This window comes from Oenanthe melanoleuca, chromosome 15 (assembly GCF_029582105.1).
Source record: "Oenanthe melanoleuca isolate GR-GAL-2019-014 chromosome 15, OMel1.0, whole genome shotgun sequence".
NCBI lineage: Eukaryota > Metazoa > Chordata > Aves > Passeriformes > Muscicapidae > Oenanthe > Oenanthe melanoleuca.
Window position 1 is genome coordinate 864,457 of NC_079349.1, and position 16,085 is coordinate 880,541.

Here is a 16,085-nt window from a genome sequence, read left to right on the forward strand (position 1 = left end):
GTACTTGATGAACCAGATTATCTGATTGACATCCTGCCATTTTTTATGTAATTAAGGCACTTTATTACATAATTAGTTAAACTCTGACTCTAAGTTTCTTTCATCCTTGACACCTATTTGGAATAAACACACAGAAAAATGAGTTTTACCTGCACTTTGTAGAAATCTGTACCAGTCAAATGTTGCACTGGGTGAAGTCTTAATTCCTGTGTGAAAAAAATAAAATAAAATAAAATAAAATAAAATAAAATAAAATAAAATAAAATAAAATAAAATAAAATAAAATAAAATAAAATAAAATAAGAGAGATTCCCATGTTTAGTGTCCCCTGGAAGCTGAGCTGTGCTTCCTGAAGGCTCCTGGAAATCTAAAGCAGCAATATTTCCAACAAACACCCTGAATTCCCACCTGCAGCTTTCCCACCCCAGCTGGGTCAGGCTGCCTGTGCAACCCTTCCCCAGACAGGCTGAAATAAAATGGAAAATTTTGTACAACCACCCAGTGTTGGAACTTCCTCAGCACCACAACCCTGCTCAATTTTAACTTGTAAAACTGCACAGGAGATAAAATCCTCTGGGGGGGAACATGATTCCAAAAGAGATCAGGGCAGCTGCACCCACAGCCCTCAACATAAAAGGAAATAAATTGATATACTAATTAAATATTAATCTATACTGAATGTTAATGCACTTGTTTTTCCTTTTGTTAAAGATTAAATAAATTAATAAAATGGTTTCATCATTAAAATAATTAATCTCTTCTTTAACTATTACTCACAGGAGACTTAAATATAAACTGAATATGGGCTAAAGAGATTTCACAATGAGTTATTTCAACAGCACAGTCTGGAACAGAATGTTATTTTCTTTGAAAGTGGACTACATAAATGGAATGAGTTTTGGAATCCTCAGAGAGTTTTTTTTAAACAAATAAAATTAGGAAATGAAGTCCTCACACCTAAAATACTGAAGCTGCTGAGTAAGTGATGGGCTTGGCTGGGAATTCACCTTGGGGCATGGGAAGGAATTTGGAAATAATTCAGGAAATAATTATTCAGCATCAAAACCTCTGCAGCCTTTGGAGAAATCTCAGTGCTGCCTTCAGGGTGAGCTCACCTCTCAGTTTCCTGCAGCTGGGAGCACTTCCACAAAGCACCAAATGAGTGGAATAAAATGAATAAAGAAATGGAATGGGGATTGCAAAGCTCTCACCTTGACTTTGGACATAGATTTTCTTCCTGGCATCTGGCTTTAAAGAGAAGGAGAAGAAAATTTATTTTCAGAGTTCAACATAAAAATCTGGTCAATCTTAAAAAAAAAACACACACACAGACAAAAAGAGTAACAAAACATTGTCAGTGTGATTTTTGTTTGCCTATTAAAAATCAAAATTAACTATGAGATCCATTAAGTAACACCAAAAGCCACCAATGTCATTTACATTTAATGTCTATTTATGGTATCAATTAATTAATTTCACAATTAACACAATTACCAAGTTAGTACAAATATGTATTTTTAGTTTGTATCATTTCTTTGGATCATTATCCAGTTTTCCTGGAATAAAACAAATTTCAACTATCCAGCTGAAAATCAGCTCTAGTTCCCAAAAAAAAGTTGGTTTTGAAAATCCAGCTTACATTTATCCATAACACAATAAACATTTATAAACAATATAAACAATATACAAATATACAAATATAAACAATAAACATTTATAAACATATCAGTTCCAGAAACTGCTGTCAAACACACAGTTTGCCCAAACAGGAAATCTGGTGCCTGGTAGATATTGCAGAACTCTCACAAATAAAAACTGCAAAATAAATTATTTTAAAATAGCTGCAGTAAAAGAAGTAATTACCACACTTCCAAAACCACTCCTGAAGTGCTGCTCTGCTACTTATTTAATTTAGGTGATTAAAGAAGCAATTTCCTATTTCAATATCTTTCTATAACTCCAACTGTGGATTTATGGAATACTTTTTTTTTTTTTAATGAAAAGAAAATCAGTTCAGAAACAAACTTCTAATCAACCAATTCTTGACGCATTCAGCTCAGAAAACAGGAAGCCACAGGAGTGTTTTTTTTTATTTATTTTTTTAATTTTGGTTTTTCCTATTGCTCCTTTGTGGCTGCCCCTCAGCCCCCTGCCCAGGCACGGCAGTCACTAAAAATGAGCTGGGAAAAGAAACTGGGAGCAGAGAAGTCACTTAAAAAGTCATCTCAGAGCAGCTCCCAGATGGGAAGGAGGTGGTTTCTGACAATCAGAGCTTTTGTGCCCAAAGGATTTAAAAATAATTAAAATAGTTTCATACATTGTTATATTATTTTATTACTTAACACTGGATATTCTCTGACTAATATTTTGAATTATAAAGAATTTTCCAGTGACAAAAACCCCTGTGCAAACAAGAGGACAGCACTGCAAGCTGGGGGCCAAATCCAGAATTTAACTTTGCAGAAAAAGTGGGAGTGCAAAACAGAGAAACACAGGAAACAGGAGTGGGAAAAGCAGAGGGGCAGCAGCCCCCAGCTCCCTAAAAACACCAATTTGCAACAAGAAATTCAAGTTAAGCATCTTCTTTCATGGCCTGCTGGACCCAAATGGCTCAGGGTGAGTAAATACAATTATTTATTGAATTATTGCAACCCTGGCAGGGCCTGGATCATCAGGCAGAAAACAGCAGGAACACTGTGGGACAGGGCAGGGAGATGCACTCACACCATAGACCCATTTTCTCTCATGTTCCTCATTTTAAATGGGCTTGAGGAGAATGGAAAATGAGATTGAATGCTAATAAAACTGGCTTAGGTAATTCTTCTGCACCAGTTTTATGCTACTGAAATAAAATGCTGACCATAAGCACAAGATCTTTTACAGTATTTCAAACTCCCCTGGAATACAGATTATTACAAGGGCTGGATCACATAATTAAGGGGAATTTATCCAGTGCAATAGAAAAGAATTTGTGGGAAGAGACAGCCTTTGAGTCCAGTGCAATTGCTAACATGTTTGTAATTTAAATTCTTCACTAATAAAGGCACATTAGAGGAATGAGGCAGCTCACAGCAGTGTGAGGTAATCAGTAAAAATCATTGATGTCCCAGGAGCTGTGCATGGGAGGATGTGTTCCTGTTCTTCACTGCTCACAGGGGAATTTGTGGAATTTGCTCTCAGCCTTCACAGCAGGAGCAGCAGAGCTCAGACCCTCAGCACTGCAGTTTGGATTTCCAGATCTGTCTGCAGCTCTCTGACCTCCTAAACACTGAATTACTCCCACAGGCCACAGAAGTGGTTAGGTAAAATCAAAGTCTGCTACTGAAAAGCATCTGAGGTGCTGATTTTGAAAATATTTCAAAGCTCAATTTTGTTTCTTCTCCTTCCCCCTCTGTTATTTTGTCCTTTTCTTGCTTGACACCTCTGACAGAAGCTGTGCCCTTTCACATTTCCCCACCATGAAGTTCATTGTAGCAACTGTTAAAATCAAATTACACTTGTAAAATAAAATACCAAATCCCATGTCTGCTCATGTATCCTTTTAATGCAAATAGATTTTTTAAATCAATTAATGCTGAAATAAGGTATTATTGTAGATCCTACTGCTGGGTTGTGCAAGCTCCACTCTCAGTGATTATTTTTTAGGCAAGAGTGCTTTAATGATCACACTCAGATGCAAATGAGAACTGAAGAGGTACCAGCACTTTGTTTCACTTTCTGGCATTAATTGTGCAGCTTCAGCTGATGTTTCCCAGGGGGAGGTGAGTGGAGCCAACACCTCAGTGCAGAGGGAGGTCCTGCCCTGCTGCTTTTATCCCAAATGGTTCCTGCCCCTCTCTGGATCTGCTGCTCAGCACAGCAAATCTCATTTCCTCTGCAGCTCACCTGAACAATTCCAAGTATTTCCAAATTATACTTCCAAATTCTTTATTACAACTAATGCTGTCTGGAGGAATTTTCTCAACATGCAGTTTAGTAAATGATGCAAAAAAAGAAACAATTTGGCATCAGGAGAGACTCAGTAACAACAAATGATTTGTTTTATATTTTATAGAGAAACTGCTCCACACTTTTCAATACTGAGCAGCTTTTACTGCCAGATATCTTGGAGCTGTTGAGCACACCAACATGAAATGAAAGGAAAGCAGGGCTGGGAACAGGGAAGTGCAATTCTCTGGCACTATTCAGAAACTCTTCAGCAGGATGCAGATCTTAGCACTGAGCATTTCCACCCCACAGACACATACCCACTCTGCTGCTGCCAGCTCCTTCATCTCCACTGTGAAAGCCACTGCAAACCTGGTTAAAGGCACAAAAACAGTTGGGATCATCTGCTTAAAGAGCTTAAATGTTAAAAAAAAAAAAAAAAAAAAATCAGAAAAATCTTGATAAGAACTAAGATCAGAGGCTTATAAACCTGATCCCAGATGAAAGGCAAAGCAGGCTTTCCACTTGTTCCAGCAGAAAATCGTGGCTGAACCAGCAGCAGCTCCTCAGGCTTTACAGCTCAGCTCTTGGGAGCTGAAGTGAGGATTTCCCCAAGTGGGAGAAACCCCAAAAATGGGGACAGCTGCCAGTTTAGATTCATGCCCACAGCTGGAACCTGGATTTCTGCTCCTTTTCACACCCAGAAGAGCGAGCAGGGACTGAGCTGCAGCTGCTGCCATGCAGTGACAGCCACTGTCCATGCAGCCTGACTCAAATCCAGGTTTAAACCTTCCCCAGAGCTCAGCCTGCTCCCCACAGCTCAGGGACAGCCTTTGGGAAAGGGCAGCACTGGGAGGAACAGCTGTCATTGCTGGGACACCCAACAAAAGGCAGATTTCTGAGCACACCCAACAAACAAGTTATTCTGACTAGTGTAACAGCAGGAAGGTGTGGGAGATGTTTTCATGCAGACTTTGAACATGCTGGATTTTAATGGCATTTTTTAGGTTGTCATGGAGCACAAACACAGGCTTTGGGTGTTCAGGGTTCACTGGACCCAGCAGTGGGGCCATTTCTGGAGACCTTCAGTCCTGTTTGAATGTTTCCTTCACATGAGGCACTCCTGCTCAGCAAAACACCTTTTTAATTACTTGTAGAGAGATTGAATATAAAAGAGAGGTCATCACAGCTTGCACTGCTGATTCAGTGCTTCTTTTTCTGTGATTTCTGAAATGTTTCTGTCCTGGGCCAAGCCCCTGACACCTTAAAGGTTTGAGATAAATCACAGGACAGAGCCTCTCCACTGGAGATGTGATGTCATCATCTGAAGGCATGAAAGTCATTCATTAGAATTCCCATAAATTCTGAATTATAACTCCTGCTTGTTGAAACAAACCTTATTTCCCCACATTTGTTCTGTAGGATCTGCTTTATGGCACTCCCATGAATTTCTCACACACAACTTGACAGTTTAAGGTTATTAAAGACTTTGCAAATGCTTGTTTTGTCAAGTTGCATGTGCTCCCTCCCCAGATTTTGCCATTATCCTTTCCATATATCACATAAACAAGCATAAAAAGATGTTGCTTCTAAATCTACAAAATACTGTTCAATAGAAAAAAAAAATACCCTAGAGAGGTACAAGCACCATTCAGAGGAATTTGATTAAAAATGAAACACTCATAGGGCCAGACAGTGTTCAATAGTTTGTTTTATGGAATGTGGTGGGATATTGTACTGGACAAGTCATCTACAATTCATGATGCTTTCTGCTTAGAACCCTGCAATCAATAAAGAAAAAAAAATAAAAATCAATGTTTCTTTTAATAACTGTGCAATGAATAAACCAGTGATGCTCCTGCACAAGAGGAACATTCAGAATAACCCCCAGAAAACTGAGATCCTTTTCCTGTGGCAGAGAAAATATTGTAAACTGCACAAGGATGCAGTAATAGATGTTGAAATATCATAGATAATTCAAGCTATTAAGGGATACCTCAGGTTGCCAACTCAATACCATTAAAAAACCTTCAGTAAAGCAGAGTTTTTATATTAGCTGTATTTGTGGCAGACATTATTTTAATCAGAGATGGATTTAATGGACACACTCTGAGATTGTTTTTATGTATTTCTCATTTTGCACAGTGCTGAAATTTATCTGACACATCAGATGCATTTTTCTTTTCCTTCAGACCTGTTTAAAGAACAACTTCTGATTATTTGATAACAAAAGTAAACAAGCACATAAATTTTTTCCTGAGTGGAACCTTAAGTTGCTTTCAGCTCCAAGTCACAGACACAAGAACATGCCCTAATGATTTTCCAATGAGTGTGATTAAGTGCTGTCTTTAAAATCTGTTTACTTACCACATTTTACAGAGGATTACAGACAGAGCAGCACATCTCTGCCACTGTTAAGTGAGGCAATAATAGCTGGAAAATAGAGTGGGATCAGCAGGGATAACCCAGGAGAGAGAGGCCTGGTGCAGATCCTGCCTGACCCAAAATCCATCCTGCTTTCAGAACAAGGAAAAGCTTCCCTCCCCCACCATGGCCAGCATCAAACACTGCTGAAGTCAACAAACCTTTGGATCAGCCAGGAGAAAACTTCTTTTCTGAGCATGTTGAAACCGTGAAAAATGCTCAAAGGTCTTTTTGGTTTTTAGTAATTTCCTGTGGTTTGTGATCAACATTGGATGACTACACTGGTGTGTCACTGGAACTTCCCAGACTTTAAAACACCCTGAAATCACCCCCTTGGCATTTCACCTAAAAACTGAGAGAATTTGCTTAAAGACTTTTTTTTCAATCTCTGCTTCTTTGCTCATGGACCCAGGGAAAGGTTCACATTAGCAGGAGAAAAAATAAAATAATAATAAAAAAATCTGCTTGTACTTGAAGGATCAGCTTTTTAACCAGGCATTGTGTCAATAAGCTGTGAGAGGAACAGAGGAAATACAAAGCAAACAGACTGCACACAGACTGTGCTTTCTGAATCACACACCAATATGTAGAGATCACAAGGATTTCATGGTGTCCAGCCTTTATCTGCTGCCTCCACATCCCCCACTGAGTCCAGGTGTGTGTGGGAACTTCCTAAAGGCTCTGCCACACAAAAATGCAATTTCCTGTCACAAACCTTCCCCACTCTCTTACCTGGCTTCCTCCAGCACTGCTCCCATTACCTGGAGTTTCTCTTTACATTTCAGATCTTCATTTACATCTGTGCCACCAAAGATGATTCCAAAAGGAATTCTGCTCCCTGCAAAGCAATGACTGCAATGAGAACTGGCCAACGTGTCCATGTAATGACCAGGAATGAAAATTGTGCATTGATAATACTGAATCACCTATCTGAACAAAAATCTTTGAGAAGGAAACCTGGAGAAACTTGGATTTTTGTTTTTTTTAGCACTCTAACCCCACACCCAATAACTATGCACCTCCACCAAACCAAATGGGAAACAAAACATGTTGATAAAGACAGAAAATGTACCACAGATTTCACATTGGGATTTGAAAGGTAAGTGAGCTGTAAGATCAGGATTTATTAGCATTGCTAATTTCCTCATTACTAAATGAGAGAACAAGCAAAAAGAATGAAAGACTAATTACTATCCTGGCTACTTGGAGAATTTCCTTGGCATCTGTTGATGTCACACTCCAGTGTCTGCAGGTGAAGGAATTAATGTGCACTACCAAAGCACCACTGCCTCTAATCTTCAACAGACTGGCTGCAACACCACATAAAATATGCATCACCCCTTCAATAAATTAAAAAGTAAATAATTATTGTGCCATCCAGCACGTGTGTGGATCATATAAACAGAATTTCCAGGAGATCAATAGTGTGGCAGCAATGGCAGCAGGAGTGCAATCACCACATTTCCAAATGTTCCAGGAGCCAGCAGTGTCCTCTCAATCCCTTTTTCCCTCCCAGAACTCTGCAACAACTTTTACACTTTGTGATCATCTCAGTAATCTATTCCTGCCTTGCCTTTCAGAGATTTTGGGTTTATTTTTCCTTCAGTTACTTTTTAGCACATTTATTTAAATTTATTTAGTTTATTTATTTAAATTTTTTAAATTTATTTATTTAGATTTATTTAATTTTGATTTATTTAAGTTCCTGAGTTTTTATAAAGTATCAGGCTTTTCAGGTCACTTGGGGTTTTGAAAAGCAAATAGCAACAGCATTCAGGCATTGCCATGCAGGTTAGACTCCAATAAAATTTTACTCCAATAAACAGTTAAAATTCAACTTTATCTTTTGTTCCTCAGCAAAAGTCCCAAAAAAAATGGTTCTCAGACTTTCCATAAGCCTCTTCCAGAACAATTCAAGGTCTTGTCAGAAAACCAATCATCTCTCTGTTGCAACAAGCCTTAATTCACACCTTGGCAGAGCTCATTTTACAGACTTGTTTTGTATTTGTGTTTTAGGTCCCTGCTGAAATCAGAGCCCCTTTGGAACAAAAGGAGCCCAGGCACAGCAGACAACATAATTCAGGCTTTCTGCAAACCCCCCAGCACAAACTGGGGGCACTCCTGAAGTCTCCAAACTCACCCTGAGACCTGATGGAAGGATGAAATGATGCTGCAGAGAACAGATTCATGGAACACAAAGTGGGCTCAGAAAAGGATGCACACTTGCAATTTCAGTAGGTGACAGTGGCTGTAATTTTCAGAGCCAGTGCTTCTAGTGTATCATTAGTGCAGGCTAAAATTTTGTTCTGCGTGGCTAGAGAATAGAAAATTTTATCATTTGTCTGATAACATCCTGTCTCCTATAGTTCAGCTGACAGGAATGTTATTTCATGTCGAGAAACCCTGACTCATTTTTGAGCAGAAAAATCAAATTGTCCTCCCTGCTTTCTTCCATTTGACCCCAGCTCTACTTAGCCAAGCCATTGTCCTCTGAAAGAGCACATTTGCTGAAAGGATCCTAATGTTAATGTAATGCTCTTATCTTGATGTAGTTAAAGTACTTAATTATCAAAAGCACTGTGTGGTTTAAAAGTCCATTTATTTAGTTCTCTCTCCATCAGATCTCCCATTGTGACAGATTTTCAGCATTTCTGAACGTTTGCTGAAGTGGATAAACAGAATATTCTGGGTGGGTTTGTACATTTATAGCCATTTATAACAGATAGGATTCATTCTCTTCCCTTGCAGGACCTTTTCAGGAGGTATTTTTATAGCAAAGTAGAAAGAGGATTACCTTGCAGCAGTCTGCCTGCTTTGTAGAGGTGAATGGCCAGGGCTGCATCAAACTTGTCTGTGGAGGTCAGATTTGCTATTTCAGCTGGACTCTCATACATGAAAGCATCCTTAAGAACACAGATATGGCCAGCAGCATGAAGATGATTCCTTCATTATTGGAGCAACAGAAAAAGAATAAAGAAGTCACTATTAATGTTACAGGCCCAGCAGTATATGAAATAAGTTAATCAAAACATTTTTCCTTAAACTTTGCTCAGATTTTCAACTTGATGCCATTTTTATTCCAGCAGCCAGGAGCTATTTACAAGGCTGGGATTTTCCTGGAAGGAATTTGTGAAGCCACAGGCACACTTCCAACACCCCATGGCCCAAGCCTGACCAACACAACTTTGAAAACCTTTCAGAGAATCAGGAGAAATGAAGTTTGCCCAGGACCCCTCTGACTGAGTCCAGCTTCTCATACTGAAATACTTTTTTTGCAGTGAGTCATACCTTCCTTCCTCTCAGAGGTTCTCAGACCCTTGGTCTGGAGAAAGGACACCAGGTGAAGAAAGCAATAAAAATACAGAACATCAAAAATGAATGCATCAGGGAGTTGAACTGTGTTCCTTTTCTGTTTGATTGTGGGCTTCTTGTCTTAGCTCACCCATTTAGAAACCAGGCAAAGGATAACTGAACTGTAAGCAAAAAACTGCACAAAAGTAATTACACAAATACCTTCACAGCCTGCCTTAAAAGAATCTCAGTTCCAAAAAACCCAAAGCAACAAATCCAACAGCAAACCCCTCCCAGTGTCAGTGTCAGCTTACCCATTCATCTTTCTATACAGGGGCTCCTCATGTTAAAACAATGATGTTTTAATTTCCTGACTGCCAAAGTCAAGGAACTAATTGATTACAGACAGCTTTACTCCTCTCCCTGAAAGCAGAATCAGACATCAGTGTTCCCAAGAACATCAGCCAAAAACCAGACAGGAGAAAATCTGTGTGTGCTGGCATGGAGTGTTTGCACTGTCATTATAAAAACACCACAAGAATGCTCTCTGCTTATTCCATATTGTTAGGGTTGATTTATTTCTCATCGTGTATTAATTGCTCTGGCATTAAAATGCTGCTAACTCACTGACTTCCTGGATAATGTCAGCCTTCATTTCCTGATTATTTCACAGCCTCTGAAGAAATGGGGTTTTCTGTCCTGCAGAAGTTAGTCATTGGTGCTCAAAGTGCTGTAAAAGGTCTGCAGGAATGTTTTAGCACCAGATCAGATAGAGCTCCATTGGCACAACACATGGTGCTGGATTTCTTCCTTATCCTAAAAGGAAACTCCTTTTAATTCCTCCATTCGAAACAAGACCAATCAATTATGATAAATACCAATAAATAATAAAGTACAGCCACATTTTAAGCTCCTCATTTACACTGTTGAGCAATTATTGACAGCAGCTGCCCTGTGAACCTGCCTTCCTCTTGAAAGAGGTTCTCAATTTATATCTAAATAATGATGCCCAAATCTCCCAGCTGTGGAGAGAAAATCTCTTGGGCAAATACTTGGGATTCTCGTGCATGCATTCCATAATTCACAGGTGCTCATTAAATAGTCTAAAAGGGTTTTTTTTCCCCCATCAGTACTCCAATTACCATAAATCACTATCATGTACAAGCAATATGTTTGCATATTACAATTAATTTGAAAATAACTCTCTCAGGACATCAGGAATCAAGAAATTCAGTCAGGAATTCCAATGGAAAGTGGTTTTTTTTTTTAAATATACTAGGGATGACTACTTCTCCTCCACACTTTGCTCAGCTCCAAATCTCCCTGGGGGATGTCAGCAGTTTCTGCAGTAAATACACTCTCAAGTGTTCCAGGGCTCAGAAATTGTGCATTACCTTTACTACCTCAAAATTAATTTCTTTTTACAGATTTTTTATTCTACTCAGGAGCACGTAAAATTTGCATACATCTTTAGAAAGAAAAACAAGCAAATATTCCCAGAATAATTCAAATTCTCAGATTTAAAGAAGCCCTGATCCCCTAAACATTCCATTGAGTTTGATATCATTAATCACAAGCTTCAAATTATGCACATATGGAAATGCATGTGTGCAGAAGCTGAGTTATTGGGCAATATTTAAGTACTGGAACTTACAGTTATTTTCATATTTTCTAAATGGCTTTTCATCTTTATAACCAAAAAAAAGCAGACTGTGATTTTCACACATATGCTGTTACCAGGGAACATGATTAGAGAGTGCTGCAAAGTTATTGCAGGGGTTTTTTTTGGAAGACTGATCTGTCTGTGAAGTCACAGATGTCCCTGAGTGACACCAAGGCAGAGGAGACACATTACCCACATCTCTTCTCCTCCTGGCAAATGTCTCCTCACATTATCTTGCCATTTCATAAACAAATACTTTCTGAATGAGGAAGAAAAACTAACCCAGCTCCTGCTGTCTGGGAATCCAAGACAACACTGAAATGCTCAATCAAGTTACATTTTCTCTCTATCACAGCTCTCACTACAGGAGATAAATTCCCAAGTGTGGCTTAACAAATTGCTTGGATCTAGAATTTGCCTTGCCATATTTTTCCCTTCTGCTGAAACTCTCATGGCAGCCAGTGCCATGGCTTGGAGACAATAATATTTCTAAGATGGAGTTGAGCTGTCTGATGCCAGATTTGGGGTGTTTTTCCAGCAGAAAGCATCAACTTCAGCCACTCAGTAAATGAGTACAAGCACTTTTAGAATTACATTACACTGTGATATTTATACACACCTGAACACTGGACAGAGTGTTTCCCTGTCCCACCCATTTTAGCATTCAGGAAGTTGTTTTCTCTTTTGCTTGGTACATTTTTTATATCCTTTGGAAATCACAAAGCTTCTAAGTGTGGATCTATACTGTGTGCAGAGAGATCCTGCTAAAAGGTACAACCCTTTTCTGACACATTCACTTGGAGATTTCTATTAAAAAAAACATTTTTCTCTTAGTATGAAATACCAAGCCATGTTTTACAGTGTTTAATTTTTTATTCCCTACATAATTGATCCCACTTCTCACTCTTCCTGGCTAGCAGTCTTCCCTCCTTCAGCATGAATCTGCAGTTCACAGGTTTTCATTTAAGGAAACAGTTTTGGAGTTGCAAACACAGCCTGGCTGATGAGAAGGCACAAGAATAAAAAGTGTGCTTATTTCTAAGGTATTCTGGTTGTGAAACTTGCTCTGGTTCCTGTGATGTCTTCCTTACAGAAACATTTACATTCTAAATTTCAACTGATACTGATTTAATGGAATTACTTGCAGACAAAGAATGTTTGATTCCCAAAAAGTTCCTGGTAGGTGGATACACTTTGAATGGCACAAAATAGGCTTCATCCAAAAATATTAATTATCTCTTTCCCTCAGCTGTCTGTTCTGCACAGCAGCTGTGAACCAACTGCTGTTAAATGTATATGGCACAATTCAGAGTCATTCAGAAACTTGGCCAGACCTGAATACTCACAATTCCCACCCTGCTTGATCTTCTGTTTTCTTTATAAATTATTTTATTTTTTTCATCACTGTTAAAACAACATTTCCTTCATTTTATTTCTCTCTCAAACGTCTCCTTGAAGCAACACAGACAAATTGCATTGGCATGAGTGAAACTATGAATAAAATTCACTGTGAATCACAGAAATTAAAAATGGGAGTGAAGATGGGGACCAGCTCCTCTTGTCTGTGTGTTCTGAAATCACAAACTGAGCTTTGGAAGGACCAAAGAACTCTGCCAAGCTTAAACCTTAATCCCACTATTAAACCTGTTATAAATAGTGCTGGCAGTGCAAACCATGGTGGGAGCAGCAGCACCGAGGGCAGGGCCTGGAAATGATGGCAGCTCATGCCAAGGTGCAGGTGAACAGCAGGTGAACACCTGTCCTGCAGGTTCCTGCTCTGGGAATGGCCCTGCAGAGCCTGCAGGGAGCTCCCACACCTGAGCAGAGCCTGCAGGGAGCTCCCACACCTGAGCAAACACCTGCAGGGAGCTCCCACACCTGAGCAAACACCTGCAGGGAGCCCCCACACCTGAGCAAACACCTGCAGGGAGCTCCCACACCTGAGCAAACACCTGCAGGGAGCTCCCACACCTGAGCAGAGCCTGCAGGGAGCCCCCACACCTGAGCAGAGCCTGCAGGGAGCCCCCACACCTGAGCAAACACCTGCAAGGAGCTCCCACACCTGAGCAGAGCCTGCAGGGAGCCCCCACACCTGAGCAGAGCCTGCAGGGAGCTCCCACACCTGAGCAGACGCCTGCAGGGAGCCCCCACACCTGAGCAAACACTGCAGGGAGCCCCCACACCTGAGCAGAGCCTGCAGGGAGCCCCCACACCTGAGCAAACACCTGCAGGGAGCCCCCACACCTGAGCAGAGCCTGCAGGGAGCCCCCACACCTGAGCAAACACCTGCAGGGACCCCCCACACCTGAGCAGAGCCTGCAGGGAGCCCCCACACCTGAGCAAACACCTGCAGGGACACCCACACCTGAGCAAACACCTGCAGGGAGCTCCCACACCTGAGCAAACACCTGCAGGGAGCTCCCACACCTGAGCAAAACCTGCAGGGAGCCCCCACACCTGAGCAAACACCTGCAGGGAGCCCCCACACCTGAGCAAACACCTGCAGGGACACCCACACCTGAGCAAACACCTGCAGGGAGCTCCCACACCTGAGCAAACACCTGCAGGGAGCTCCCACACCTGAGCAAACACCTGCAGGGAGCTCCCACACCTGAGCAGAGCCTGCAGGGAGGGGCAGGAGCTCCCACAGCTGCCATGGGGACAGAGGCACCCCCTGCCCTGGGAATGTTCTCCTGAGGGATTCCAACACTGGCACACAGGCAAAGGCAAAACAGAAGTGCTGGGATTATTAAATTACTCCAATAAATGTCTAAGGTAAAACCCAGTTGTCAAGAGGAATGATAAGCACGGCTGAATTTGTGGTTTTAATTCCCTCACAGGTGATTTCTTGCAGATTTACAGAAGAGCAGTCTCAACTGGCCAGTTAATGACAGCCAAAACAACTTCTCCCTCTCCAGAAAACATTTCCATATTGGCAAAATGCTAAATCTAAATCTTTCTGATTAACCTATTAATTCCAGATTTCCCTTCCTCCTTACTACAAGTAATAAAAGACAAACAAAACATTTCAAGGGGCAGGGAGGAATAATTTCTTCTCTTCTTTGACACCCTGTTTGATCTCATTTCTAAGGCTGAACAATGGCAGCCTAAGCAAAGACTTTTGCTTAGTGCTGTATTCTTTATTCATTGCTCATATTTTTTAAGGTGATTAAAGACTGTGCACACCAATAGGAATAAAGCACATTCATTATACCACTTGTTTTAGCAAGTTGATTTTTAGCCAAATTAGATTCTGGTACCTCTGTCACCACTTTCTTTAAACTCAGGAAATGAATATCTTATTTATGAAGAGATGAAGCAGTTATTGGAAGAGTTGTAATATCATAAACAGAGTATACACTGTGATATTAAGCCATAAAATTAATCTATGCTAGCAAGCGTTCAACCCAGAGACAACGTCATGGTTTCATTTATATTTAACCAAAAGTTCAATATTAAAAAAAAAAATTGAACAAATAACTTCCTAATCACATATGCAGATGCAACAGAAGCCTAAAAAAATTATTATTAAGATTATTATTTAAAAATACCAAAAGCTTCAGCTTTATATCTTCATTTCTACCAGGACCTTACAGCACAGAGCAGCCCTGCACAAGTCTAAGGCTGCACTTGGTATGACACAAGCAGCAGGAAAACCGAATTTCTGAGGATGTTCCTGTGCATAACGTTACCTGTGAGATAACACCCAGATCAAGGTCAGGGAAAACTCCCAACAGCAGAGCATCCCAAGAGATTCATCCGAAGCTAAACAACTAAACGGGGGCCAACTTTTAGATAAGACGAAACCAAATTGTGATTTCAGGCCTCAAAGGACAAAACCATGGGGAAATTGTTTCATTTTTATAGCGACCTAATTGTTTTTATAGCTGACGTGCACAGCTAAACCGCAGCATCAATGCACAGCCACATCCTTTATCTACACCACAGAAAAAGTTAAATGCGGACATTAGGAATATACAGAAAAGTAGAAAATAGTAAAATATGAAATATGGGGATATTCCGGCGGTTCTGTTAGCCCGAGGGATTTCCCAGTGATCCCCGCAGCGATGGCAGCGGCCGGAGCGGCTCTGGCACAGCTGCTGCTGCGGGACGGCCGCGATGCTCCGGGAGCCCCGTTAAGGTCACACAGCCCCGGCCGTGAGCCCGCGGCAGCCCCGGGGCCCCGGGTACCGCTGCCAGGGCTGCCCATCCTCCGGCAATGCAGAACAGCTCTCCCTGCCGTGCTCGGGTACCGGAGCATCCTCCGGCAATGCAGAGCAGCGGCAGCCAGGGCTCACACTGCCGTGCCTGGGTACCAGGGCATCCTCCGGCAATACAGAGCAGCGGCAGCCCAGGGCTCGCCCTGCCGTGCCCGGGTACCGGAGCATCCTCCGGCAATGCAGAACAGCGGCAGCCCAGGGCTCACACTGCCGTGCCTGGGTACCGGAGCATCCTCCGGCAATACAGAGCAGCGGCAGCCCGGGGCTCACACTGCCGTGCCTGGGTACCGGAGCATCCTCCGGCAATACAGAGCAGCGGCAGCCCGGGGCTCACACTGCCGTGCCCGGGTACCGGAGCATCCTCCGGCAATACAGAGCAGCGGCAGCCCAGGGCTCGCCCTGGCGTGCCCGGGTACCAGGGCACGCTGCCAGGGCACCAGGGCACGCTGCCAGGGCTGCCCATCCTCCGGCAATGCAGAACAGCGGCAGCCCGGGGCTCACACTGCCGTGCCCGGGTACCAGGGCACACTGCCCATCCTCCGGCAATGCAGAACAGCTCG

The 16,085-nt window shown here is 41.7% G+C and overlaps 1 protein-coding gene across 4 annotated transcripts in view; it reads right to left on the reverse strand.

Annotated features, from left to right (window-relative positions):
• GLT1D1 (glycosyltransferase 1 domain containing 1) overlaps positions 1-16,085 on the reverse strand; it is a 45,694-nt gene that overhangs the window by 26,636 nt on the left and 2,973 nt on the right. For all 4 annotated transcript variants that reach the window (XM_056504472.1, XM_056504473.1, XM_056504474.1 and 1 more), the window contains exons 2-6: positions 9,146-9,294; positions 7,084-7,189; positions 4,248-4,299; positions 1,212-1,248; positions 150-206 (exon numbers count right to left, since the gene is read on the reverse strand). In XM_056504472.1, coding sequence (XP_056360447.1) covers positions 150-206; positions 1,212-1,248; positions 4,248-4,299; positions 7,084-7,189; positions 9,146-9,294 — 401 coding nt within the window. The remainder of the gene's footprint in view (positions 1-149; positions 207-1,211; positions 1,249-4,247; positions 4,300-7,083; positions 7,190-9,145; positions 9,295-16,085) is intronic.